This window comes from Molossus molossus, unplaced genomic scaffold, assembly GCF_014108415.1.
Source record: "Molossus molossus isolate mMolMol1 unplaced genomic scaffold, mMolMol1.p scaffold_m16_p_3, whole genome shotgun sequence".
NCBI classification, from domain to species: domain Eukaryota; kingdom Metazoa; phylum Chordata; class Mammalia; order Chiroptera; family Molossidae; genus Molossus; species Molossus molossus.
This window is the reverse complement of record NW_023425366.1, coordinates 124,794,378-124,822,336: the sequence shown is the minus strand read 5'-3', so window position 1 is coordinate 124,822,336 and position 27,959 is coordinate 124,794,378. Positions and strand designations below refer to the sequence as shown.

General features: G+C 50.7%; 3 protein-coding genes across 5 annotated transcripts; 1 reads left to right on the top strand and 2 right to left on the bottom strand.

The window, feature by feature from the left end:
* Nucleotides 1-57: 57 nt before the first annotated feature.
* KAT8 (lysine acetyltransferase 8) lies at nt 58-10,244 on the bottom strand. 2 transcript variants are annotated; one of them, XM_036280509.1, is made up of 11 exons: nt 10,022-10,244; nt 8,707-8,781; nt 8,453-8,628; nt 3,934-3,987; nt 3,689-3,853; nt 2,861-2,950; nt 1,271-1,411; nt 1,080-1,173; nt 832-982; nt 480-634; nt 58-218 (listed from the first exon to the last, which is right to left on the bottom strand). In XM_036280509.1, the coding sequence occupies exons 1-11, from the start codon at nt 10,230-10,232 to the stop codon at nt 154-156; spliced, it is 1,377 nt and encodes a 458-aa protein (XP_036136402.1). In that variant the 5' UTR covers nt 10,233-10,244; the 3' UTR covers nt 58-153. The 2 variants fall into 2 exon arrangements, with proteins under 2 accessions (XP_036136402.1, XP_036136401.1); XM_036280508.1 differs by having other exon boundaries at nt 87-218; nt 480-682; nt 10,022-10,232.
* A 3,190-nt stretch (nt 10,245-13,434) lies between these two features.
* On the bottom strand, nt 13,435-17,764 carry BCKDK (branched chain keto acid dehydrogenase kinase). The gene is made up of 12 exons (XM_036280723.1): nt 17,672-17,764; nt 16,697-17,064; nt 16,507-16,575; nt 16,302-16,412; nt 15,932-15,979; nt 15,732-15,851; nt 15,555-15,653; nt 15,285-15,358; nt 14,823-14,951; nt 14,637-14,726; nt 14,004-14,162; nt 13,435-13,909 (listed from the first exon to the last, which is right to left on the bottom strand). Exons 2-12 carry the CDS (start codon nt 16,889-16,891, stop codon nt 13,765-13,767), a joined length of 1,239 nt encoding a protein of 412 aa, XP_036136616.1. The 5' UTR covers nt 16,892-17,064; nt 17,672-17,764; the 3' UTR covers nt 13,435-13,764.
* Nucleotides 17,765-25,395: 7,631 nt separating this feature from the next.
* VKORC1 (vitamin K epoxide reductase complex subunit 1) lies at nt 25,396-27,560 on the top strand. 2 transcript variants are annotated; one of them, XM_036279051.1, is made up of 3 exons: nt 25,396-25,702; nt 26,509-26,618; nt 27,094-27,560. In XM_036279051.1, the coding sequence occupies exons 1-3, from the start codon at nt 25,530-25,532 to the stop codon at nt 27,300-27,302; spliced, it is 492 nt and encodes a 163-aa protein (XP_036134944.1). In that variant the 5' UTR covers nt 25,396-25,529; the 3' UTR covers nt 27,303-27,560. The 2 variants fall into 2 exon arrangements, with proteins under 2 accessions (XP_036134944.1, XP_036134945.1); XM_036279052.1 differs by lacking the exon at nt 26,509-26,618 and having other exon boundaries at nt 27,094-27,199.
* Nucleotides 27,561-27,959: the final 399 nt, after the last annotated feature.

Below are 27,959 nucleotides of genomic sequence, written 5' to 3'. Positions count from 1 at the left end.
ACGAAGAACATCAGCTCTTGGCCTCTTCCTCCCACTTCCAAAGTCCAGAGCCAGCGGCAGAACTTACTTTATTAAAAATGATGAAAGAGGCTGTACATATTTACAGGTTGGGGGGCAAGGAGGCATGGGTCCGGCAGCAGGGGCGCAGGTCACTCACTTCTTGGAGAGTTTGACTTGCTTGTGCTTTGGGGGTGCCCACTTAAGGCAGACAGAGTCCACTGTGGGGAGAAGAGATATGAGAGAGAGGCAGGGCCGGGCCTCTGGGCCCAGGCCAGGTTTCACCTCTAGGAGAGAACAAGGGCAGACAGTCCTGGGGAGGGGGCAGGGAAGCCCAGGTATGAGTAGCCTGCCCCAGGCTTTGGTCCTGGGAGCTGGTCAGACTGGTTTAGGATCATGTGACAGCAAAAAGGAGGCTGTGGCTCCCTGTAGTCCTTACACCTACCCCCTACCACACACACCCTAGGTAGCCCCCCATCTACCTGTTATGGGTGGTTTCTTATACTGAGCACTTTTGAGATGTTCCTCTACCAGCTTGGGTGTGACACAGATGACATGCTGGCCTTTCCAGTACTTGACCATGTTGAGGGACTGTAGGGTGCTGATGATGTCATTCTGGGTGATGCTGGTCATCTGGCTGCAGAAAGGGATTGGAGCAGATGCTGGGAGAGTTCCCTTGTGGGGTCTGGCTGGGACAGCAAAAGGGGACAAGGAGACAGGATCATGGCCAATCTTAAGAGAACCCTTCCCTCTTAGAGAATTCCAGGAAGCCTCCCTCACGAGGTCCCAGATGGACAGCATGCCCAGGACAGGGTTGGGGTCCAGGGCTCTCACCTAAGGTCCTTGATGGACAGCGTGCCACGGAAGTCTCGAAGAATCTCCAGCAGGACCCAAGACCAGTAGCTGCGGTAGCTGAGCTTGCCCAGGTCAGACAGTGGCTTCTCAGGGGAGCCTACTGTGCTCTCTAGCTTGGATAGCTCATAACCTGGCAGTGGGAGAAATGAGGGTCCTGAAAAGCCAGCCCCACTCGGGCACGCCACCCCTACCCCAGGCGCCCCTTTCTGGACAGAGGAGCTGCTCACTGAAAGCAATGAGGAACTTCCCGTAGCCACGGCGCTGGTAGGGCGGCAGGGTCAGGATGCAGGCCACATTGTTTCCATCGGGCGACTCCTTCTCCTGCAGGGGTAAGAGGTCAGGACCTCTGGGGACGCTCAGCCCCTACTCCAGTTCATACTCACTGCCTTCCCTCAACTTCGGCTTCCCGACCCAGTACCTTAGAGAAGTAGCCGACGATGTGGGCCCCCTGCCTGTCCACCTCGGTCAAGATGTAAAAAACGAAGGGCTCCACGTCGAAGTACAATGTCTTGTGGTCCAGGAAAAGCTTGGCCAGCAGACACAGGTTCTGACAGTAAATCTGAGGGGTGGGGAGGTGGAAGCAGGCACAGGAAGCAAGTACAATGAGCCCATTGAGGCTTGGGCAGGAGCTGCCACCCGCTCTGCAAACACCGGGCTCCACAGAACAGCAACAGCTGGTTTCTGTGTGTAAGTGGACCTGCGCAGCTCAAACCTGTGTTGTTCAAGGCTATGTCCCCAGCACTTGGCACAGGGCTAAGCACAAAGCTGGGTGCTTAATAAATATTTGCTGAATGGATGAGCCCCACGTTTGACGCCGCAGCCTGAGCAGTCTGCAGCTTGGTCATGCTCGTCTGCTGAGCCTCACCTGCTGCAGGCCCAGACATCCACCAGGAGGAACAATGGGACCTTAAGGTTTGGCTTCATGACACAGATCAAGGATCCCTCTGGTGTATACCTTTTATATCCACTCTCATTTGATCCAACAACGTGTCAGCCCAGCATGTCTAGTCTCATTTACTTAAACGAAAACTGAGGCTCTGGGAGGGGAAGTGCTTGCCTGAGACCTCAAAGCTGGCAGAGGGTAGAGCCAGCAAGAATGCCCATGTCTCCTGTTAGAGCCCTTTCTGCCATTCCCTGTGTTGGTGCTCAAGAAGGCAGAGCAGCGGGCAAGGGCCGGGCTCAGAGTGAATATCCCTTCGCCAAGCTAATTATCACAAGGCTGACTGAGCCACGACAGGTCACCAGTAATAACAAAGGCCCATTACTAAGCACCTACTTGACGCCAGGTACCATGCTAAGTATGTGACATTGCTATCTCAGTTATTCCACTAACAACCCTACTAGGTAAATATTATCATGACTCCTGTCTTATAGATGAGGAAACAGGAACAAACAACGTTAAGTAACTTCAAGGTCAGCTGGGAAGTGACGAGGTGATTTGAAGCCATGAGCCACTCAGAAGCATGTCTTCTTCATCTTACACTCCAACTGCCCTTCCACGGGAAGGGGACATTTGGTGAGACAGTCCCAGTCTGACCAGGCAAAGGCCAGGTTTTCAACAATGAGAAAGTAGATTCCCCAATGCCCCACCCTGCCCCATTAATGTCCTTTTGCCAAGAACTGGGGACGTGGCCATCAGAGCCCCAGAGCTCCCAGGCAGGAAATCTCACACACAGCAGTGCCCTCCCAAGGAAAAACAAGTATCTTTTCTTGAGGCGGAAAGAGAAAGCCCTTCTAGAAACAGCTTCAGGCATGACAATCTCTACTCTGGGTTCCAGAAGTGCCCAGACCTAAAGTACCCCATCAGGAGAAAAGTCCTCAGGGAAATAATGAAAATCAGCCCCCAAGGCTGGCACCACAGGCCAAGTGCCAGGCCCAGCATGATCCGGGGGTCTCTCCCTAGCATGGCTGCTCGCCCTCAGGCTGGCCTCTGTCCCGATGACAGTGAAGAGTGTCCAGCAGGGCCAGTGCCCCCCCCGCCCCTCGGCTCCTGGGCCCTCCAGCTCACCTTGTGGTCTTTGCCATCCACCTCGTACACAGAGATGTTGCTCTTGCGGTAGATCTCCTTTCCCGGGGGCTGCCGCCACTGACACTGGCCCTGGGGTGGGGATGGGGAGACAGAGGCTTGAGACCCTAAGGTTCTCTGCCAGGTGCCCTTCATCCGGCCCCATGTGGCTTGCAGCGTATCTCTGCTTCTCTGTTTCCCTATACGTAGATCTTGGGCTCAACACTTCACCCACATCAAGTAATCCTCCCAACCACCTGAGGAAACAGAGCCTATTTTACAAATGAAGAAACTGAGGCACAGAGGGACTAAGCAACTAGCTCAAGCATCACACAGCTGGGTGGCTCAAGTCCAGGCCGGCCTGACGCTAGAGGACTCTGATCCATGACAATGGTGTTTCCTAAACTTCATACATTTGCCTCAGATTCCACCCTTTGAGAAGCAATGCAGCTACATGAATGATGAGATGCCCCGCCCTGGCAGCTCCCATGTACACGTGCCTCCCACCTGTCCACACCTTCCAGTCCCGTCGCTTAGGGGCTATGCTTGCTTCTGCTTTTGCACTGAGGAACCTGCACTGGGCTGGCTTTGATGCACACATGGCGAAGGGCAAGGGATCTGAGGAAGGGTAAGGGCAGGGATTACTGTCCCCATTCCCCAGAAGAGGAAAGTGAGGTCTGAGGAGGGGCAAGTTGGCCTGTTACTCCACAAAGACACAGGAATCAGGTCTCTCGACCCACGGACAGCTGTCCTTGTCCCCCACTCCTGTGAACCTGTCTCCCAGTGCTGCGGTGTCAGCACGTCAGCAGGCTGGCCTGCCTGGTGCCTCACCAGGTGGAAGCGGTAGCTCTTCTCATATTTCATGTACTTGAGACAGTACTCGCAGAGCCAGAGCTTGGGCTGTTTCCCATAGTCTTCAGGGAACGGTGAAAAGTACCAGGCATCGATCTCGTAGTTCCCGATGTGGATCTTGTCCACATACTTCACCTTGGTGATCTGTGAGGGCAGTGGGTGGCTCAGTCAGGGCAAGGACAGCGGGGGAGGGGGAGCACGCAGTCGGGACCCATCCCGCTTACCGCCTCATGTTCCTTCTCCAAGGCTGCTGTTGTGGGGTCCATCTCTGCGTAGGTCTGGGCAAGGAAAGAGCAGTGAACAGAGATGAACAGAAGTGGTGGTCAGGCTGTCCCTCCCCTGTCCCAGAACCCACAGTGCTTCCCTCCTGTCATCAAGGCCTCACATCCTGACTGACAATAACCATATGAATAACTAACTTGTTTTACCTTGTTCTGAAGCTGGTTTGTCCAAGCTCCTCTCCTGTCTGCCCGCCCACCTATATCTCTCAGACATTCCCGAGGCCCAAGTTTGGATCTTTTGCCAGGTGAACAGGGCTAGAACTAGGAGGCCTGGTTACAGTTCTTGGGCTGGTAAGAGCTTCCGCTTTACAATGGGATCGATCCAGATTAGCCAGAGTTGTAAGACATGACATAACGGATCTTGTCTTTCATGCTCACAACGGGAACTGCTGCCAACTCCCCAGTGTGCCTGGACCTCTTTCCTGAACACTCGAAGAGCTGCCAGCCTATGGGACTGCTCCCAGAGGTCCCTCCAACAGGCGTATCAGACTCCTAGTGTCCAGCAGGGAACTCATTCCTTCCTCCACGTAAACCTGTTCCTCCTCCTGGATTCCCCATCTCACTGGGAGCATCACCCTCAGTCCCAATGCCTGAGACTCATGCCTGAGTCTTTAGGGCCTGCCTAAAGACTCCTCCCTGTCTTGGTCTGACATTCAAATTTTTTTTTTTTAATCCTCACCAGAGGACATTTTTCCATTTTTTGTTCAGGTAGAGTGGGAGAGAGAGGAACAGAGAGAGAAACATCGACGTGAAAGGGACACATCGAGTGGCTGCCATCCGCACGACCAACCAGGGCCGGAGACAAACTGCAACCAAGGTACGTGCCTTTAGCGGGAACTGAACCCGGGTCTCTCGGGACCGCAGGCCGAAGCTCTAACCGCTGAGCCAAACCAGCCAGAGCCTGACATTCAATTAATGGCCAAGTCTTGTCAACTCGACCTCCTTGTAATCTCTGGAATCAGTCCCTCTCTGGAGTACCATCTCAGGTCTGGACAATTGACTAGGTCTCCTTAGATTCCCAGACTCCAGCCTCAGCCCCTTGAAATCTACACTGCTATCAACCATTCCTTTTCCAATCTTTCTACCTCTGCACATAAAGTTCCTTCTACCTGCAATGTCCTTCCTTATCCTATTGTTACCAGCAAATGCTTACTCAACCTAGTACAGGGGGTGAGCCAGGTGAGCGCATGATAAGGCAGAACTCTGTGAGCTATCGTGTGTGATTGTTTTTACCGTCCTCTTTCCTGTCCCTCCAGGCTCAGCATCCTTCCCATCCCCTCCAAATGGCCGGACTGGATTCTTCCGATGCAGAATATACCCTGTCCTTCCCAAGTCAGGAACACAGTGATCAACAATAACCTCTAACTGCCCCACTTGGATTCCCCTATTTTCCAAATTCGTAGAAAGCAGGTACTAAGGGTCATGTCACACTCACAGCACATCCTGTTCCTAGGCCAGACTCTGTAGGAGGAACCAAGTACAGCCTGACAATGAAGTGGGGACCCAAGAAGGCCTATGACCTATACCAGAGTAGACAGCAGCTTTGCCCTGTAGGTGAGAAGGAAGAAAGGAGCCAATGTTTTACTTAGAAGCCCCTTCCACAAAGCACTTTGCCTGTGTGGCCTCATGTATACAGCACTCACTTCTATTTTACACAGAAGTAAACAGGGAGAGGTGAGGTCACTTGCCCTTGGGGATGAGCTAGCTGCCATTATTCCAAGTGCCAAGCACTCCACAGGCATTATTTCATTTAGTCCTCACAATAAGCCTGAAACAAGATTGCTTATTGTCCATACTACACAAACGAGGAAACTGAGGCACAAAGAGGTGAGGTCACTTGCCCATCACAGTAAAGGTACTCAGCACAGTTGGGCACAGGCCCCGGTCTGTCCAAATCCTGAGTGAGTTTAATCCCTGCAAAGATGAAGGAAGGAGGATATTCCTCCTCACGCCTCCTTAAAACACAGTTCCCAACTCTCGCAAAGCACAGTCCTCTTCTGCAAATGCATTAAAGAACTACAAAAACACTACTTTTCTTAAATGCTGCAATTTATTTAGAATTAAATAATTAGGTTCTGAAGAATCTTGCTGCCTGTTAACTTGATGATTATCCGTTCTTTGATTTTATCACCACTGGCTCGTCATCCACCCAGCTGATTGCCAGCATAGAGGTACATCTCTGAGACTTAATTGGCCAGTGCAAATTGGAGAACTGAGAGAACCCCAGATCTGTGCTGTCCGATAGAGTAGCCACTGGCCACATGTGGCTATTTAAATTTAATTTCATTAAATAAAATTTGTTAGTCCACTAAACACAGTTCAAGTTTTCAATAGCCACATGTGGTTAGTGGCTACTCTATTGGACAGTACAGAGAAAAAACATTTATCACAGGAATTTCAATTGGACAGTGCTGCCTTAGACATTGAGGGGTCATTTTACTTCAGGGTATTTCCATTGTTTTTTATTACAAACCACAGTCGGAAGTGCAGTTAGCACTGCAAAGAAGTTGATGTTTATACATATACATACATGAATTTGTATGTGAAATAAAAGCTTCTCAAAATAATACTTACCTTTAATAAAGTGTAATGCGCTTTGGTATTTTCTATTTTATCCTATTTCTTTCTTCCATTTAAAAAATGTAAATGCTGGCCACAACCCACTGAACTAATTTGGTAATCTACTAAGAGTTGTGCCCCACATTTAGCAAAACATTGCTGTAAAACACAGGAGCACGTAGAAGAAATTGCATTAGTTGAAACTACTGAATGTCTGTGTGCCTTGAGAGCTCAATAAATCCAGTTCTCTTGCACTGGCGGCTTTAAATTAAAAAAAATAAATAAATAAAAACTGAGGCTCAGAGTGGGAGGAAAAATAACATTCCAGGGGCAGGCTGGTTTGATGAAAAGAACCTGGGTTTTGGAAACAAGTGGTCTGAGTTCTAGGACGTGGTTACTGATTTGTGCCCTGAAGTTGGACAATGGCAAATCTCATTCCTGAATGGGTTCCTAAACCTACCTGTACCTCTCTAAACTGGGGATAATAATGCTTACCTCACAGGGCTGTTGTGAAACTTCAGAGATCATGCATTTAAACACAGCCTAAAACTTTGGGTAACAAGCCAATTATTGTTTGCCATTATTATTATTATTATTTTTTTATCCTCACCCGAGGATATTTTTTCCATTTTTTGTTCAGATAGAGTGGGAGGGAGAGCGAGGAAGAGAGACAGAGAAACATCAATGTGAAAGGGACACATCAAGTGGCTGCCACCCACATGACCCAACCAGGGCCGGGGACAAACTGCAACTAAGGTACGTGCCCTTAGCGGCAACCGAACCCAGGTCTCTCCGGACCGCAGGCCGATGCTCTAACTGCTGAGCCAAACCGGCCAGGGCTTGTTTGCCATTATTATTCTAATTCCAGCCCACTCTTTTACTAGCTGTGTGACCTTAGGTATGTTACCTAACATCTGAGCCTGTTTCTTCATCTACAAAAAATATATACAGGGTGTGACAAAAGTAGCTTTACAGTTGTATGTGAAACAGTTTATTTTTGTATTATTTATTGATTATTGTATTACTTTCCATACAAACAACTGTAAACCTACCTTTGCCCCGCCGTGCGAGTGTTTGTGTGTGTGTATGTGTGTATACATCCCTGTAGTGCTGAGCTGTCAAGGAGGACTTGATGAGTTTATACACTGTGTACACAGCATGGTTCTGAGAGCTAGCAAGTGTATAGTATTATTCATTCTCTTCTTCCCTTTAGACTTCAAGCTGGTTTGTCTAACATGGCACAACTAATAGGAGACAAAAGAGACTATCGGAGCCCTGGCCGGTTTGGCTTAGTGGTTGGAGCGTCGGCCTGCAGATCAGAGTCCCGGGTTCGGTTCCCGCTAGGGGCACGTACCATTAAAAAAAAAAAAAAAGAGACTATCGGCTCAGGAGGCGAGTTCCAGTCCCAGCTGTGCCACTTGCTTACTGTGCAACTGTAGCCAAGCCCTTCCCCTCTCTGAACCTCAGTTTTCTCATCTGGGAAGGGTACGTTGGAAGAGGTAGGTAAAGGCCCTGGCAGGTTTGGCTCAGTGGTTAGAGCATCAGCCTGCAGACCAGAGAGTCCCAGATTCAGTTCCCGCTAAGGGCACATACCTCGGTTGCAGTTTTTCCCGGCCCGGGTTGGGGTCTTGTGGGTGGCAGCCACTCGATGTGTCTCTCTCACATTGATGTTTCTCTCTCTCTCTTCTTCCCTCTCTCCCTCCCGCTCTATCTGAAGATAAATACAAAAATGTCCACGGGTGAGGATTAAAAAACAAACAACAAAAAGAGGTAGGTAAAGTCTCTGACACACTATAGGAGCTTAAAAAATGAGAGCTGTTGTGGTTCTGGCACTGGGACCCAAAGGAGTTAGCAGAGGCAGTTGAGCCTCCTGGGGCCCTGGGGAAGGGGAGAGAGCCCGGACCTTCTGCACATGGTTGATCTCATCATGCTTGCGCTTTTGGTTTCGAGTGATCTTGCGCTCAGGTTGCTCAGCCAGCTCGCTCAAGTACTTCTCTGAGTTCTTCTGCACGGCATCCTTCACTGTCTTGGTCAGCGCCAGCCGGTTCTTGTCTACCCACTCGTCTAGTCGCCGATTAACTGTGAGGATGTGTCATGAGGGTGCTGCCCTTCCACCCCTCTCCCCCCACCCAGGCCCAGATACCCCTAGTCACTCACAGCCCACATAGTGTACATAGAATTCCTCTCGGCCCTCCTGATCATTCACTCGAGACTGGATCACTTCAGCAGAATCTGTGAAGAAAAAAGCTAGGGTCATCAGGAAGGCAGAGCTGGAACACCGAGAAGCCGTTTCCAGATCTCACGTGGAAGCTAACCTCACCTGTCCACATCTGCCATTCAATTCAACCACTGCCTGTGAGGTACACCAGGTCAGGAATGTTATTCTAATTTTGCATTTGAGAAAACTGAGGCTTACCCAGGCTCACAGATTTGAAAAGTGGTTAGAGCTAATACTTAACTGAGTTTAAGCCTGAGTCCAAATTCAATGCTTGGTTTACTATATTGTTGTTTATTTGTTCAAAGGTCATGAGGGCTGACTCTGGAATCAGACAAGACAATCTGGGTTTATATATAATTCCAGTTCCCCATCTCTTAGCTATTTTAACTAAGCAAGTTATTTTGACTTTCTGAGCCTGTTTCTTCATCTGTAAAACAGAGAGAATAGTGCCCACCTCAGAGGGTGAGTTAGTGCCTCTAAAGCAATATAGTGACTGACAACAAGCAGACCATTCAGTAAATGAGGAAACCAACAACTAGGTGTCTGGCCCTCTGCTTTGTTGTTACTGGATACAGAGGATAGGACAATGGATTACAAGCAATCCTGCCCTCCAGAAGTTCTCACTTTGATGGTGAGGGCACAGACAGAAAATGACAACAATGTTACACCATGGCTGGGGTATGAACATTGCAGGAACACACAGAAGGGAATGACTCACTTTGCCTGAAGGGAATCAGGAATAGCATCACAAGAGGATATGATGTTAAAAGGATGAGTAGGAGCTAGGCAGGTGTGCAAGGAGAAAGGAAAGGGCAGAGGGCACAGGTGGCCAAAGGTACAGCGTGGCGTTTGCTAGGGATGGTGAGAAAACAAAGAGAATGCCATTCTACGGAATCATGAAGGGCGGGAAGGAGAGAGAGGGGAGGGAAAGGTCTTTTTTTAGTTCTGGGAGGTCCTCTCCGCTGGTGGTGGTAGGGGACAGGTGGAAGGGGAAGTCGCAGAGACAGAGACAGGAGAGACCAGTGAGGAAGCAAGATTAACAAGAAAAGGGAATGAAGCCTAACGTAGGGTAAGGAAGTGGTCTGGGAGTTCTATATACACAAGGATTTGGTGATTGCTTGACTGGTGGGGTTTGTAGGATGGCCCGAAACTCCGCGCTCTTTCCGCAAGCCCCGCCTCCCACTACTCCCGGCCCCTCATAGAACCACCCACTCCCTGTAAACACCGCCCCCTGGCCCTGGACTCCGCCCTCACGCCAGGTGCTATCCGGACGCCGGCACAGGTAAGTCTCTCCGATCTCCACGGTGACTTCCGGCTCGCCGCGCGCCGGGTTCGGCGGGGAGATGCGACCCGGGGATGGGGCGGCCCCTTCAACCGCCGCATTCTCCCCGGTCCCGGGCTCGCCCTCCCCCGCGACCCCTGAAGTCGCCGCCGCAACCGCTGTAGCTGCTCCCTGGGCCGCCATCGCTGTAGTGGAAATGACGCCAGATCCCGGCGCCGCGCAGCCCTTTTGGCTCCGGGTCAGCGCCGCGTGGCGGAGGCCGCGGTTGGCTTGAGGGCGGGGTCTGTGACGTAGCAGGAGCGCATTGGCCAATGTGCCTGTCTCCGCGGCGCCAGGACAAGCTGACGTTACTGCGCCCAGTGCCCTGGAGTTTCGGGTGGAAGTATGGCTGCGCCCCACTGAAGAGAGGACTTTCCTGATGTGATGGTTCAGCTCGATGTTTTAAAGGCCCCAGTGCCTGAGGAAGCCGAGACGTGCCCAGTCTCAGGGGGTGCTGTTCCCACTTTAACTGGGCGGAGCCAGAGCATTCTCCCCGGCTGCCTGATTGTAGAGCTGTGGGCCTGGAATTGACACCCATCTCTGCACCGCCACTTCCGCCAGCCTCGTACCGGTCACCCCTTTTTTGAAGATTGAAGAAATGGCCGCCCGGCCGGTGTGGCTCAATGGTTGAGCTTCGACCCATGCAGCGAGAGGTCGCCGGTTGGATTCCCGGTCAGGGCACATGCCCAGGTTGCGGGACAGGTCCGGGGGCGGGGGGGGGGGGGCCGCAGGCAGGAGGCGGCCAGTCTATGTTCGTTCTCTCTCGATGTCTGTCTTTATCTCTCTCCTTCCCTCCTTCTCAAGTCAATAAAGAAAAAGAGAGGGGGGGCCTTCCTTGTTCAGGATGGTTAAAGGGTACAAGGGGTGGGAAAAGCTGGAAGGGTGTGTCCAGGGACAGTCAATAAGTTACTTACAGAACCAAGCCTTTCAAAAGAATGGACTAGGCCCCCCAAACCAGACGTGCGCTAAAAAAAAATTAAAAAACAAAACAAAAACAGACGTGCCCTAAAAAATTTTTTTTAAATAAAAAAAAACAGACGTCCCCTGACCAGAAACTAGCCAGAGGATCTTGGGTTTAGCAAGTGAGGAATCCTGGGTTCTGACCCTACGCTAGGTAAGTTGTACAAGTGTGTCCATTCTCAGAGCCTTGGTAAAGGTTAAACTATATATAACTGTACAAGCCATAATAACACCCTGTGCCCAGCTGGTGTGGCTCAGTGGATTGAACCCTGTCCCATGGACTGAGAGGTCCTGATTTGATTCCTGGTCAGGGCACATGCGCAGGTTGTGGGCTTGAGCCCAAGGGGGTGTGCAGGAGGCAGCTGATCATTGTTTTTCATATTGACGTTTCTATCTCTCCCTTCCTCTCTAAAAAATATCAATAAAACATATTTTCCCAAAAAAAATAATTTCCTTTCTAAAAAATCACTTAAAAAATATTAAACTGGCCCTGGCTGGTTTGGCTGAGCAATTAGAGTGTTGGCCTGCAGACCAGAGTTCCAGGTTCGATTCCCACTAAGGGCACGTAGTTCGGTTGCAGTTTGTCCCCACCCTGGTTGGGTCATGTCGGTGGTAACCACTCAATGTGTCACATTGATGTTTCTCTTCCTCCCTCTCTGAAGATAAATACAAAAAAATAATAATTAAACTGTGTATTCATCTACCGCTTATGTGTTTAAGGCAAGTGCACTCCAGTGCCAGACAGGATAGGTGCTCAGTAAACATTCCTTTTGGCCACTCTGAATATTCGATTTCTAATTTGGTTATTGGACTTAGAAACGATTCTAAGAGTAGTGAAATGCTCAGGACCTGAGAATGGGACACAGGTTACAAATCAAGAAATATCTGAGTTAGGTCTTTGTGGGGCTTGACAGTGTAAATGCTGGTAACTTGGCCTTTGGGAAATGGAGTTTGGGAGAGGGACAGTGAATACCAGGTGTCTGGCAGCATAAAAAACAAAAAACCAGAAGAAATAAAAAGGAAAGAAAAAATTAAAATCATAATGCCTGCCCCCATTCTCCCCCTATTCAAGATTGTTATTCTGTCTACCAAGGTTCTGGTGCCTCACTTGACTTCACCTGACATCTTCAATTAGGGGTGCTGTCCCTTCTAATTAAGAATTACCCAAGGCTTTGTAAATCCCTGACCAGGGTCTCCACCAACCTCCTCACTGTTCTCCCTCCTATCCACCAGTCACCAGTAGTTCTAATGTGCAATCTGACTTTTCTCCAAGAACTATAAAAATGTTTCGCCCAGGTCCCCTAGAATCACCTTTTGCTTCTGTGTGCCAGATTACATTATATGTGTTTCCAAAATATAGCACCAGAGGTTCTTTGGTGAACTGCCCCTCTGGCTAAGGGAGGTGTTTTGCCTCAAATAGCTGTAAACTACTTCAAGTACCTCCCAGCACAGGTACTAACCAGCGTCTCTGGAGCTTAGCTCTCTTGCCTCCAACTCTGTGGCAGAACTTACTAGCTCTGGACTTTTGCCTGAGATCACATCCTTGCCTGGCCTCCTGCCCTACCTTTTCCTGCTTCCTCTACTCCCTTCTGGGAGCATTTTCTCAACAAATCACTTGAACACAAATCTCCCTCTCAGGGTCAGCTTCTAGGGAATTCAATCTGATGTGATACATACTTTCCTACCTTAAAACACATCTGTGGATCCTGCTGCCTCCAGGATAAAGGCTCTGCTTCTTAGCTGTACAGTCAAGACCCTGTACCCTGACTGCTGCCACCTACCTCTCCAGCCTCATCCCCTGCACTGCAACCAGCAGGATCTCCGGCCTGGCAAGTCACTGGTTCCCTGTCCCCCCTCCACCCCCATCTCCATCAGCAGTCCCACCAAGCAGGCTCTGGGGCCCTTCTTCCCTGGCAAGATGGGCAGGGGCACCCACCTGTTCTTCCACCCTCCCTACCGGGGCCCTATCATCCTCTGGGGCCTGCCAGGGCACAATTTTGTGTGTTCCTTTCCTTGGCAGCAACAGACAGGTGGTGGGCAATATTTTTAACCTTACTTGGACTCAAGAATCAGGTGGCTTAGGAAGTTGCCCAGTTTGGTGAGAACCTGTGGCTGCCAGGAAGGGAAAAGTCAGAACTGAGGCCTGAAGCTAGGCCAACCGGGGCCTTCAATATTGTCTGGGAAGCAGAAACAGTTGTTAAATGAAATGAATGAAAGGTTTTTGCAATAACTGCCCAAGTCACCCCCACTCCCACAAAATCATGTGCAAGAGACTGGGGCAAATTCTACTCCTGGTCTGCCAGGCTGTCAGAACAGTTAAGAGACTGGGCATAAATTAGTTGAATCCAAAGGCCAAGGGAACCTGAATGGGGTCAGAAACAAAAGCTCACCTGCCCTACCAACACGGGGCCCAAGAGGGCATTCAAAATGTGAACTTTAATAACAGCAGGTCAAAATGGGTTCCCCAGGAACAAGAATGATGAAGCTGGTGCTGGAGGCCTCAAGGGTCCCCGCTTCCTCTCCCCTCCAAGGTCTGGAGGCAGGGAAGCAGTGGACCTTGTTGAGGAGGGGTGGTGCCCAGCTCCATAAAAGTCCATCTGTTTGGTGTCCTAAGACCCAAGATGCAGCAGCGTGTGGAGCAGAGTGGCACACTCTGGCCCAGAAGGTCCTGGCAGGGTGTGTGGCCCAGGCTGGGCAGGCGAGCAGGTGTGTGTGGTCAGATGCGGAAGCTTTCCTCCCTGCCATCGATGTGACGGAGCCGCAGATAGACATCCGTGCCAATGCCCTGCAGGGACTGCAGTCCAAGGGAACCACCAAGGTACTCCGCGTAGGCCCGTGATGTGGGCAGCCCGAAGCCAAAGCTGGGGGTGGGGGGTAGGGGATAGGACAGGAGCTTCAGAGGCTTGAGTCTCCTGGGGCCCCACACCCCTCCTTAATGGCCAGGTGAGGCCTCACCCATGCATAGGTCCTGACTGGCCGCCACTGTGCATGTCCAGGTGGCCAAAGAGTGGGTTGATCCGGGGGTCCTGGGTGCTGGACTCAGCTGTAGTGAAGTGGTAGTCCATAACCCGATCCAGGTCTTTGTGAGCGATTCCCCCGCCCCGGTCTGAAATCCTGGCAGGATGTCAATAATATAAGCTTGGCTCAGCTTGGTGGTGGGGCTCACTACCTCCCAGGCAGACAGTGCCATCCTGTCCCTTCTACTCAAAGGTGGAATGTGATCCACCTAGACCCTTGGACCTTGGTTTTTATAAGCTACATTTCTCTATCCTCACCTCTGCCTGGGCCACTGACTGCTTATACCTTCTCACAGGATTTGACATTTTCAGCCCAGCATCATAGACTGGTTACTCCTGACTCCCCATTCTAGGCCCCTCAGTTGCTAATGAGGACAGGTCCCTGGGGCCTGCATCTGGCTCCAGATTTATTCTTAAACAGCTCATGGCAATCCCAGGACTAGAGAGTATCTTGTCTGACCAGGGACCAAGTCTCAGAGTGGAGCAGGTACTGGCTTGAGATCATACAGCAAGTCAAAAACAGTGCCTGGAACCCCTGTACACCCCAACCCAACTCCCACTCAGGGCAAACCTGATGACGAGATCAATATCGTTGTTGGCAATGGTGATAACCACGTCTGGGACATTGTAGGGAGTGTCTAGGTGACTCTCCATTGTGGCTCTATACGGGAGGGAAAGACCAGTAGTAGGTGGTGGTATCCGAGTCTCACCCCAGTCCCTATCTGTCCTCTTCAAACAACATATCCAGCCTGCCCACCTCATGGCGTTCTTGAGCAGCTCAGGCAGGATGTAGTCCAGCGGCATAGGGATGAAGGGGAATCGAGCAGCCACATGCCCATTGATACGGACGCGGGGAGCATTGCCATATTTGTGCTCACACAGGCGTCTGTGGGTAGGAGCAAGGGTTCAGACCTAGACCAGTGGCTCTCAACTGGAGGCACTTCTTCCATGACCTCCCAGAGAAATTTTGCAATTTCTAAAGATGTTTTTGCTTGTCACACTGGGGAGTGCTACTGACATCAAGTGAGTAGAGGCCAGGGGCCCTTCTAAACATCCTAACAAGCACAAGACAGCCCCTCACAAAACAGAATTATCTGACTGAAAATGTTAATAGTGCCACAGTTAAGAAACCCTATCCTAGACTGTGCCCCAGCAAGGGCTCAGACCCAAGCCTTCCCTGCCCAAAGACATCCAACCCCCTTAGCTGTTGTAGTCTCACCTGGCAAAGTCCACCCACTTTTCAATAATCTTCTTTGGCGAAAGGCGAGTGCAGATGATGCCGACAAAGTCAGGCTGGCAGGAGAAAGAAGGTCAGGACTAGGCAGTCCTCCACCCAAACTTCGGCCACCAAATGTTTGCAACCTCTGGAAGTGACCCCAAGCCCCGCCCCAGGCCCTTGGCCCAGGTCCCCAGTCTAAGGGGGCCCCTGGCTCAGTCCCCTCTGCCTCACTTGACATTCCCAGGTGGGTCTCAGGTCCCAGCACCCCACCTTGTCTTCATGCAGTGCCAGATGATGCGTGGCCAACATGCGGATCCCAAGCCTTGAAGTCAGTGTCTTGTCCAAGAAGTATCGAACAAGCTTCTCATCCTGTAAACAGTGGGGCCTCAGTAATGCTGTGCCCTTCCCAGGCCCCCCAACAGGTCACCCCACTGCACTCCCCCTGACCTCTATGTGCTTCCGGCTCTCACGTAGGCCCTCAGCTAAGAGGGTCACCACATCTTTGTGGTCGTCCAGAAGCTGACGCACCAGCTGGCAATATTGGGCTTCATCTGTCTGGTCCTTGATCTGCGGGCCACAGAGTCATGAGTATGGATGGTCCAGCCCTGACCTCTCAACCCCTCACCCTGCCCTGGCCCAGCCCTCACCGGAGGAAAGTCTGTCAGCTTCTGGAAGGCACGGATGTACAGCTCATGCTGCAAGGAAGAGGTGGTGTCAGAATTCACAAGGATGCTGTGGGCACTGGGTAGAGAACAACTACCTATGCCTACCCAAGGGGATGGCCATCACCCCAATTCACTAGGTTCAAACCCCCATCATGGCCTTTCAAGCCTCCATGAATATGCAGTCTTGGCTTCTGAAGTCTTGGGTCTGAGTCCTCTGTGATCCTCAAACCTTTTTGGCTGGCAAATCTCTGCCACTCTGGTCCCATCTCCCCATTTGCCCCTTGGGTGGTAGGCACACTGATCTAAGGCCCCCTCTACTAGGGAAACCCAAGCCCCCTCGAGGCCACTTTACCACGTGCAGTATGGTGGGGTTGCAGCCAATGATGAAAGGAAGGCTTCGGAAGCCCTTGATGCGGTGAGCAATCCTCACTGGCAACTCTTGCTGCAAGTACCGAGCACTTTTCTAGAAGAAAAAAGGAGGGAAGGAATGGTTGAGGCCTGAGTGTCTGGGCCAGAGCTCCAGGGGCCAAGAGAAAAACAGGAGGCAGGAATCTTACCAGAAGGTGGCTGCCATCCTGAGAGCGGCCTGAATAGAGCATCATGGTCGGAGTGAGGCGGACTGAGGCCTGGAGGGGCAGACGGTGCTTGAGCACTGGATCTCCAACACGTTACCCAGCCACATTAGCTCCACCCCTTCCCTACCCCACTCCAGCTGGGCACCCGGACCTCACTACCCCAGCTGCGCACCTTCTCTGCTGCCACGTCAATGGCGGACTGGTTGTAAAAGGAGGTGACAGTCTTGGAGCGCTCCCTCGCCATCTCCACGTGGTGACTATCGGTGGCTGATGTGGAGAGGGCCCGGAGCAAGAGTGCAGGCCCCAGGAAGGGCCGGAGTGGAGGCCCCATTCGGGGGCCACTTCCCAGCACCGACGCCAGAATCATCGTCCTGTTCCTTTGTTGGACCAGGCGGCCACTAGGGCTAAGGACCAGATACACGGAGGCGCCCCCAGAACAGGGCAAGGGTGGTATGCGTAGGCAGGGGCTCTTCTCTTGACTTCAGGGGAGAGGACTGGTGGAGGATGCTGAAAAGCTCAGCCCAGGGGAGCAGCTCCCATCTACCGGGGCGAGGGAAAGGGGAGTTGTAAGGATCCGAATCCAGAGGACCTGCACCATCTCTCTTCACGAAGGCACTGGTATCCTCAGACCCGGGCAATCTCCCTAAGCCTAACCCCTTCAACCACCTCCCCAAAGACACACAGGCCAAACCTGAACAACCTTGTTTTCCGGAGCTCCTATTCTTCAACCTGAGACTCTATCTGGTAGTCTAGAGCAGAGCGGATCCTCAGACCCCTCCAGCTCAAAAGCCTCGCCCCAGCTCATGGGCACCCTCGTTCAGGGGACGAAGCGACCCCTAGCCAGCGCCTCCAGAACCAGTCCCCCCACCCCCTGCCCTAATCCTCCCAGCTTGGCCAGCGTACGTGCGGCCCAGTGCACTGTGCGCCGGAGGACCGGAGGGCCAGGCCGGCTGCAACGAAACTGCGACCCCGGAGCCCCCGTCTGGGTTCCCCCTCTGCAAGTCACTTGGTTCAACCCGAATCCCCCCCCATATGGTAGATGCCAACTCCGCACCCCGCGCACTCCCGCGGTCGAGCACAAGGGCGGAGCTTGTGGGCGCGTTGCGAAGCCTCTGCGGGTATGGTCTACGCCGGTTGCTCCACTTACCGCGAGGCCAGAGCCAGGGCCGGGGTCCGAGCGAAACGGCCTAACTATCGTCCGGCCGGGCTAGCGGAGCTGCCCTAGTCCTCTGCCCCTGTGACGTCGCAGGGGATGTGGGCACCCGGTGACTCCTGGGAATCGTAGTTTGAAACGGAGCACTCACAACCGGGTGCCTGCTCATTCTGGCTAGTCCCTGCTCCCGAACCCCAAATAAACAACCACGACTCCCTACACAGGGACCCCGGAGTGACCTGTGGTCTCCTAGTCTATCAAATGGCCTCCCTGGAAGAGAGAATTGGGGGGAGAGGGGGATATCCTTAGATGTAAAGCGCACAAACCAAACCCTACCTGGATTCCTTCCCTGAGGTCTAGGCTTTCTCCTTTCAGCTCTTGATTCATTTATCGGAAATTAGACTGCCTGCTTCAAACCCCAGCTCAGCCACTTACTATCTGGGGCAAGTTAATTAAACTGGTCAATGCTTTAATTTCTGTATAGGTAAAATGAGGATGTAGCAACCTTGGGGTTGTGTGGTTCCGTGAATTTATATATGGAGTGTGCCTGGAACCATGCCAGGCATGAATTTAGCACTATGTAAGTGTTCAGTGTGATCATTCATTCGTTCGTTCGTTCATGCCCCAATAACACTGATTGGGTGACTTTTCTGTGCCAGGAGAGGGGATTGGATGTTGAACCAAGTTAAAAACTCTTCCCTGCCCTAAAAACAGTTTCAGTGTCATCAGCTGTGAGGAGGGCTGCACAAGAGGCTGTGGAGTACCAAATAGGGACCTGGACATTGGTACAGGTGAATCGTGTGTAGGACTTGGCCAGGAACGGGAACTGGAGTGGGAATGGCACCACGGCAAGATGGAGAATAGCCTGGATAATCTGACTATATGGCTGCAGCCATGTGGAGACTGGGAAGGAGAGGTGCTGAATGGGGTGTCCAAAGTCAGATCATGAACGGAAAACAGTCTGCATTTATTCTGAGGTGGTAAAAAAAGCCACCGAAACATTTTAACTTGCCAGGTTTGCCCCTTAGAACACTCTGGCTATAGTGATTGAGAGGGTGAGACCAAAGGCAGAGAGCCCTGTCAAAAAACACTTTTTCCAAGCAAGATATGATGGGAGACTTTTCAGAGTGTGTGTGCGTGCATGCCTATGTGTGCGTGTGTATTTGTACAGATTGGATTTTTCTTTTTTCTTATTTTTGGGGACTGGGATGGGGGAGGGGAAAGGGACTTGGGAAGGAGGGGGGAGAAGGGGAGAAAAGGGGGAAACCAAACCCCAAAGGGAGAAAAGAGGGGAGGGGGAAAATCAGAGGGGGAAGTGATTGGATTTTTCTTTACCATGGTTATGTATTTTATACGTATTTAAAAGTTAAAAAAAAAAGTTAAGTGAAGCAGGTGGCATCTTTGGAGCCCAAAGGCTGTCTTGAACCTTCAGCAAAGTTAGGACCCTTCCCTATGGCTGGCCTACCTGAAGAATTGGGGGAAGACCTACAAAGACCACAAGGAAGGGGCACCCAGAGTCTCTGGAATTCCTCTTCGCTCCCCACCACCCTACACAAACGCACATTCTCACCTTTGCTCCCCCCACCCCACCCCCATACACACACTCCCACTCTTTCTTTTTCAGCATCCTGGCAATATCCTGGAGTAAGGCCAGGAGACCACTCAGCTCCGGCGGCAGGAACTGCTTGAGCCCATGGAAGAAGGGAGAGAAGGGTGCTCCGATGGGAGCATGCGCAGAGAAGCAAGGGCGCAGAGGGCTTGTAGTGTGCCAGAACTCGGCGGTCACGTGGCCGCAGTGTGGCCCTCACACAAGCCGGCAGCTAAGGCTGCCACAGAGACGGGAGTTGTCCGGGACAGACCTCACCGGTTTGACTCACCTCGCTGGACTAGCACTTGGCCCAAACACTCTGCTGCCTCCCAGCGGCAAAGATTTGACATGCACCCCAAAATTCCTCTTCCAAAATACTCATTCAGAGTTTACAGTTGGTTGGTCAGGCATTCCACTAATAGCCTTATGTGTATTAATTTCATTTTCATAACAACTCTCTGAGGTAGGTACTATTATTCTACTCATTTTATTCATTTATATTTTTCTTTATTGATTTGAGAGAGAGAGAGGAAGGGAGAGGGAGAAAGAGAGATAGAAACATCAATGAGAGAGAACATCCATTGGCTGCCTCCTGCATGCCCCCCACTGGGGATCGACCCACAACCTGAGCATGTGCCCTGACCTGGAATCCAACCAGCGACCTCTCGGTGCATGGGTCCATGTGCAACCACTGAGCCACACCGGCTGGGCATATTCTGCTCATTTTACATATGAGAAAACTGAAGCCCAGAAAGCTCCCCGACCTTCCCCCTTACCCCCTTCCCACTTTTTTCTGCTCTGGATGTTCACCCTACACTCACTGACTCCAGCCACACTGGTCTCTGTGTTGTTCCCTAAACATACCAGGCACATTTCCCCTCTGGGCCTCTCACTAGCTGTTCCCTCTACCTGGAACATCCCCTAGATATCTAGATATCTACATAGCTTACTCCCTCATATCCTTTAAGCTTCTGCTCAAATGTCAATGGGATGAAGCACACCCTGACGACTGTCCTATTTAAAATTGCAATCACCTCCATTCCCACCCCCCTACTTTTAATTTTATCTGTAGCATTTAGCACCATCAACATACTTTATACTTTATGTATTTAATATAGGTGCTCATTTTCTTCTCTTCTCAAATGTTAAGGCCAGCCCTGACCAGTTTGACTCAGTGGTTAGAGTGTTGGCCTGCAGACCAAAGAGTACCAGTTTCGATTCCAGCCAAGGGCACATACCTTGGTTTTGGTTTGTTCCCAATTGATGTGTCTCTCTCACATCGACGTTTCTCTCTCCCTTCCACTCTGTCTGAAGATAAATGTAAAAATATCCTCAGGCGAGGATTTAAAAAATAATAATAAAATAAAATGAAGGCCAGAGCTCTGCATGAATATTTATTTGCTTTATTGATTTATCCCAGGCCCCTAACCCATAACAGGGGCTCAATAAATATTTGTTTACGGTCAAGATGGCAGGTAGGTAAACGCGGTATCACCTCCTCCCACAACTACATTGAAATTACAACTAAACTGCAGAACAACCATCATTCAGAACCGCCTGACATCGAGCTGAATGGAAGTCCTACAACTATGAAATTAAAGAAGAAGCCACATCGAGACTGGTAGAGGGGCAGAAGTGCAGACTGGCTGGCCCCACACCCACATGTGGCGGATAAAGTCAGGAGGGTATCTCGGCAGGGATGAACCTCGAGGGCCCAGCTGGGGTGATCAGGGAGGCTGTGCCACTGAGTCCTACAGGACACCAACAACAATAGGCCACCCTACAAAGTCTAGGCAACATAGCAACTCTACCTAATACATAGAAACAAACATAGCCCTGGTTGGTTTGGCTCAGCAGTTAGAGCGCCGACCTGCGATCCAGAGAGACCAGGGTTCGGTTACTGCTAAGGGCAGTTGCAGTTTGTCCCCGGCCCTGGTTGGTCGTGCGGGTGGCAGCCACTCGATGTGTCCCTTTCACGTTGATGTTTCTCTCTCTCTCTCTCTCTTCCTCTCTCTCCCTCTCGCTCTGTCTGAATAAAGAATGGAAAAAAGTCTTCTGGTAAGGATAAAAAGAAAAGAAACAAACATAGGGTTCATCATCAAAATGCCAACGGTTAAGAACAAAGAGAAAACTTTTTTATCCTCACCGGAGGACATTTTTTCCATTTTTTGTTCAGATAGAGTGGGAGGGAGGGAGAGGAAGAGAGAGAGAGAGAAAGAGAGAAACTGAGGTATGCGCCCTTAGCGGGAACCGAACCCGGGTCTCTGGACCACAGCCAACGCTTTAACCGCTGAGCCAAACCAGCCAGGGCCAAAGAGAAAATCTTAAAAGCAGCAAGAGAGCCCTGGCTGGTTTGGCTCAGCGGTTGGAGCATTGGCCTGCGGACCAGAGAGCCCCGGGTTCAGTTCCCGCTAGGGGCACGTACCCACCTCCACCCCCACCCCCCAAAAAAGCAGCAAGAGAAGAGCAGTTCATTACATAAAAAGGAGCTCCCATAAGACTGTCAGCTGATTTCTCTAAAGAAACTTTGCAGGCCAGAAAGGAGAGGCAAGAGCTATTCAAAGTAATAAAAAGCAACAACCTACAACCAAGATTATTCTATCCTGCTAAACTATCATTTAGAATTGATGGCCATATAAAGAGTTTCCCAGACAAGAAAAGCTGAAGGACTTCACCACCACCAAATCAGTATTATATGAAATGTTGAAGGGTCTTCTTGAAGGAGATGAACAAACATATGAACAATAAAATGGCAATAAATACATATTTACCACAGTTGAATCTACAAACAAAATGAGCAAGCAGAACAGAAACAGACTCATAGATAAAGAGAACTTTTTGTTGCTTGCCAAATAGGAGGGGGCTGGGGGGGGGGTGAAAAAGATGAAGGAATTAAGAAGAACAAATTAGTTGTTAGACTGATGAACCTCAAAGGGAAGGGGGAAGGGAGGGCAGGGAGAGATAAACCAAAGAACTTCTATGCATATATGCATAACCAATGGACAGAAACAATAGTGTGGGGAAGGCAAGAGGAGTGCGGGATTGGGGAGGAGGGGGTCAATGGGGGAGGAAAGGGGGGACATTTATAATACATTCAACAATAAAGATGTTTTAAAAATAATATTTGTTTTATTTTTATTTATTTATTTATTTTTTTAATCCTCATCCGAGGACATTTTTCCATTTTTTGTACAGACAGAGTGGGAGGGAGAGAGAGGAAGAGAGAGAGAGAGGGAAACATCAATGTGAAAGGGACACATCGAGTGGCTGCCACCCGCATGACCAACCAGGGCCGGGGACAAACTGCAACCGAGGTACATGCCCTTAGCGGGAACCGAACCCGGGCCTCTCCGGACCGCAGGTGGACGCTCTAACCGCTGAGCCAAACCGGCCAGGGCAAATAATATTTGTTTTAAAATGACCAAAATATTGGGCCAAAATATCTCTATGACTTAGCCTCAGAAGTCACACACCATCATTTCTGTATTACCCTCTTGGATCAGGTCGGCCTTCTGTAGTGTGGAGAGAGGCTACACAATGTTATGAATACCAGGAGGTGGAAATCATTGAAGACAATTTTGGAAGCTGGCTATTATAGCCTGGAGGCTGCCGTGATACAAGGAAGCCCAAACTAGCCCCTTCAGAGAGACTACATGGCTACATGGACAGATCATGAGACTATAAGAAGAGAGAGAGAGAGCTGCTAGGTTATCCCTCAGCTGCTTTAGCCTCTCACTGTTCCAGCATTAGCCATCATCTGACTGCAATTATGTGAGCCAGAAGTGCCAGCCAAAATTCTCTCCCCAAATTCCTAGCCCCTAAAAACTGTAAGAGAAAATAAAATAATAATAATTATTATTATTTTAAATCCTCACCCAAGGATATTTTTCCATTTATTTTCAGACAGAGTGGGAGGGGGGGAGAGAGAGAGAGAGAGAGAAACATCGATGTGAAAAAGACTTATCGATTGGTTGTTTCCCGCATGACCCCGACCAGGCCTGGCGACTGAAATGCAACCATGGTATGTGCCCTTGATCCCTTGACTGGAATCGAACCCGCGACTTTTTGGTGTGCGGGCTGACGCTCTAACTGCTAAGCCAAACCGGCCAGGGCAGTAAAATTATTATTATTTCTTTACACCATTATTTTTGTGGTGACTTGTTGAACAGCAATAAGTCCTATATGACTCCCACCTCCTAGTATTCATACCACTCTGTAGTCTCTTCTCATACTGAGTAGAGCTGACCTGTCCCAATAAGATAAGGTAGAAATGACAGTGTGTGACTTTTGAGGCTAAGTAATAAGATATTGTGGTTTCCATCTTACTCCCTGCTAGAGCTCTTATTCCAGGGGAAGCCAGCCAGAAATAACAGTACTCCAGGAAAACTATGGAAAGAGGTCAGGCCTAAGTCCTAGTCCTCTATGCTAGTTTCCTTTTGTTGTTATAATAAATTACCACAAACCTAGTGGCTTAAAACTGCATGAACTCATTATCTTACAGTTCTACAGTTCAGAAATCTGACAGGGGTCTCACTGGGCTAAACCCAAGATGTCAATAGTTCCTTTCTGGAGAATCTAGGGGACAATTTATTTCTGTGCCCTTTCCTGCTTCTAGATGCCGTCCACATTCCCGAGCTCATGACCCCCTTTCCTTCATCTTCAAAGCCAGCAACATTGCATCTCTCTGTGCCTTACTTCTGTAGTTACACCTCCCTCTGACTCTTGTTCTGCATCCCTTGTCCACTTTAAAGAACCCTTGTGATTACATTGGACCCATAGGATAATCTCTGTTTTAAAATCAGCACATTAGTGACCTTAATTCCACCTGTAACCTTAATTCCCATTTGCCATGTAACCTAACATATTCACAGGTCCCAGGTATTAGGACATGGACGTTTGTGGTGGTCGTTACTCTGCCAACTATGCTGTCTGGAAGAGGAGTGGACCTGAGAAGGAGCAGCTGGAGGTGGGCCAGCAAGAGAGTGATGTATCATAGAAGCCAAAGGAAAAGAGAGTTCCCAGGAAGGAGAACACTACAGTGACTAATACTGTTGGGAAGTCAAGCCTGATAAGAACTGAAAAATATCCGTTGAACTTAGTGTCCTGATGACACCAGCCATTATTTGGGGTAGTTTTGGGGGCAGGAGCTAGTTTATGGTGTCCTGGGCAGCAAGGAAGGTGAATACATAGAGACTGAGAGTGTAAGACCTTCCCAAAAATTTGATTGTAAAGGGAATTTGTTGCTGTTTCTAAAATAAAAGAGAGAAGCAAATTTCAATGCAGATGAGAAGGAAGGAGAGGTATAGGAGAGATGGGTCATCAATAAATGCGATGTCTGTGAAGGGGAGAGTTCAGCTAGCCCACCCAAAGCTTAGAAAGGAGGGACTGTTGGACTGAGCAAGGCTCAGGTTTTGCCAGGCAGGTGCCACAATAGAACAGAGGTTAGGATACCGTGGAGGATGTGGCTGAGGTGCTAGAGCAGGGAAATTAAGGGGGGGGGGGGGGGGGGGAGAGAGAGACCAGCAGGAGGAGCTAGTGAAGCAGGAGGGGATTGCTGAGCCAACTAAGGATATTGTCTTAATGGTATTTGAAATAATTTCAGGGAAAATGCTTGGTTCTTTTTTTTTTCTTCTAATTTTTTTTTCTTTATTGATTTTAGAGAGAGCGGAAGGGAGAGGGAGGGCGATAGAAACATTGATGAGAGAGAACATCGATTTGCCGCCTCCTGCTTGCCCCGCACTGGGGATTTGGCCCACAACCTGGGCATGGGCCCTGACTGGGAAACCGGCTACCTCTTGGTGCATGGATCCACGCTCAACCAGTGAGCCACACCGGCCAGGCTAAACTCTTGGTTCTTGATCTGATAGCAGTACTCGCTGGATTTCCTGATCCGCTAGTCTCTAGGTCCTGGATGTTCCAATGTTTACAGCAGAGCTTGGCATACACTAAACGCTATATATTGTTAGCTATGATTAATATACGTATGTAATTTTGTAAACTCTGGAGACTACATTTCCCTTCAGGCATTGCGGCCACTTGGACTACAACACCCATAATGTCTGTCAGTCCAGCAATCACCCACGACCTTTAATCTGGTTTTCCAGTCCCAGCATCCCTTGCTGTTTTCCTACCTCGCCAGAAAGCCTATCCAGTGGACCTAGGAAACCCTCGCCCAGAGGAACGGGAGGGGGCGGGGCCACATCTTGCCCCGCCCCTGCTCCGTGGCTGTTTGTTTCCGCTGGCGCCTCCGCGGAACACCGAGATATGGGCCCTACCTGGGGGAGCCCTGGATGGGTGCGGCTGGCGCTCTGCCTTGCCGGCTTAGTGCTCTCTCTCTACGCGCTGCACGTGAAGGTGGAGCGCGCCCGGGACCAGAATTACCGCGCGCTCTGCGATGTGGGTACCGCCATCAGCTGTTCGCGCGTCTTCTCCTCCAGGTGCGCGTGGGAGTGAAAGGCTTGGGCACCGGGCAGCTCGTGGGAGCGGTGCATAGGGGCCAGATGTGCATGGCAGCCAGATTGCTAGATGGTTCTGGAGTCTGGGATCAGAGTGCCAGGAAGCGTGCATGGGGCCGGGCTGCTTCTGGGGGGCACTGCCCAGTGAATCGGGTGTCCGAGATAGGAACACGGGCGGGATGGGGGTGCAGATAGTTCTGGAAACTGTGGTTATTCGGGGGAGTAGTACGTGGGTCTGGATTCCAAGGAATAACGGTGACCAGGCAGTAGGGGGAGGTGGTGTAAGGTATAGGGACCGATGATGGTCTTGAGGATGGATGTGCCTGGGGATAAGGTGGGCAGGTCTGGCTATGCTTGAGAGCCTGAGGTTAGTAGGGTGACCGAATACAGAGGAGGGATATAGACGGCCAGGGAGCTTGAGAATTAGGGGTCCAGGCCAGAGATTCTGCCCTGGATTCCCAGTCTCTGGTAACTCTGTAAAGCAAGGTCAACTGTTATTTCCCACTATGCCATCTTAAGAATTATTGAGGGTCTAGAATTAAAAGAGTGGCCTACGAGGAAACCATGGCCAGGCCTGGCCTGGAAACGGGGGAAAATAGGAGCAAACACTGACGTGGCCAAAGGGAAGCTTCCCCCGGAGGTCATCAACCCTTGGCCTCAAGCTGGGTTGGGAGAATGGGGACAAAGGGAAGGAGGACAGCCCAGGTGGCTGCTTGGAAATCACCCCTCCAGGACAGGGCACGAGGCACTGGGTTGACACTCCTTATCTGGGCCTTCTCTTCCACCAGGTGGGGCCGGGGCTTCGGGCTGGTGGAACAAGTGCTGGGCCAGGACAGCGTCTTCAATCAATCCAACAGCATATTTGGCTGCATCTTCTACACGCTACAGCTGTTGTTAGGTAACCAACTGGCTCTGCCCCTTCTTTGCAGGCCCCACCCCCTTCATGACAGCCCTTCCTTGCCAGCCTGTCCCTTGCAGTCTTGGGGACTCATACAGCTGACAGGCAGCTGCCCATCACTGAGCATCCTAGGGTCTGAACTAACAGGAGCCTTTCAGTTGGTCTGGGAAGTGTCAGAGCCAGGACCCTTAACCACTTCCTAGGGCACCAGTGTTGTGGGAAAGACTCAGAAGTTCTTTTCTGGGGTGAATCTAAGGATTATTTGAAATTTCAGCAGGAAAATTCACTATGTATGTCCTAGGGGTCATTGAAGAGATAAGAAAACCAAGGTTATGGTGGGGCCTGTCAGATCCTCTTATTTTACAGACTCTTCCCCAGCAGCCCCTGCTGTCTGGATGGCACCATGAAATCATGGTAATGTTCTAGAGTTTGGCCTGTCCCTGAAGCCCATGTTTGACCCTTTTCTTCCTTGTAGGTTGCCTCCGGGGCCGCTGGGTATCTATTCTGCTGCAGCTGAGTTCCCTGGTGTCTCTCGCTGGTTCTGTCTACCTGGCCTGGATCCTGTTCTTCGTGCTCTATGATTTCTGTATCGTTTGCATCACTACCTACGCCATCAATGTGGGCCTGATGGTGCTCAGCTTCCGAGAGGTCCAGGGACCCCAGGGCAAGGTCAAAGGGCACTGAGCCCTCACCTCAAGCCCGGGTGACCTCTTATGCTCTGCTTTGGCATGTCAGTCTTGCCTAAGGGGGACATGTCTGGGTCTTTAGAAGAGTCTACACCCACCTCCACCATACTCTCAACACAGGACAATGGACCAAATGTGCCACCCTCTTTCTTCCACCTAGTATCTCTGGCTCTGTCCCCAAGGATTGGTTTCCAAAGATCCTGCCATTGCCCAAAGAGGGAAGGTTCTGAGCAATAAAATTTCTTAAATTGGTTAAGTCTGAGCCACCTGTCTGCCAGGGACCCTAAGTCTTGCCTCCTCTGGGACTGGAAGGATATGAGTTGGAGGGAGAGTGGACGATCTGTCTGGGAAGGATGTTTAGTTCCTTCTGTAGCACGTGGAGTCAGCAAGACCTGGGCACCACCAGCCTCCAGCCCCAGAAAATAGGCTGGCAGTCTGTCCATGCTGCCCACAGTAGCCAGGCCTCCTGAGGGCCAAGTACACATTTGCAAGGGCAAGATGCCCTTCTGGTTCTACATGTGCTTGCTTGAAAGTTCTTATAGTGTGACCTTAACCCTTCTGGCTGCCTCACCTACATCCCAAGACAGTCTCAGCCGCCCTGAAGGGCCAGGGACAGGTTGGGTTTTTGATTTGTTTATCCTAATACTTACTGAGT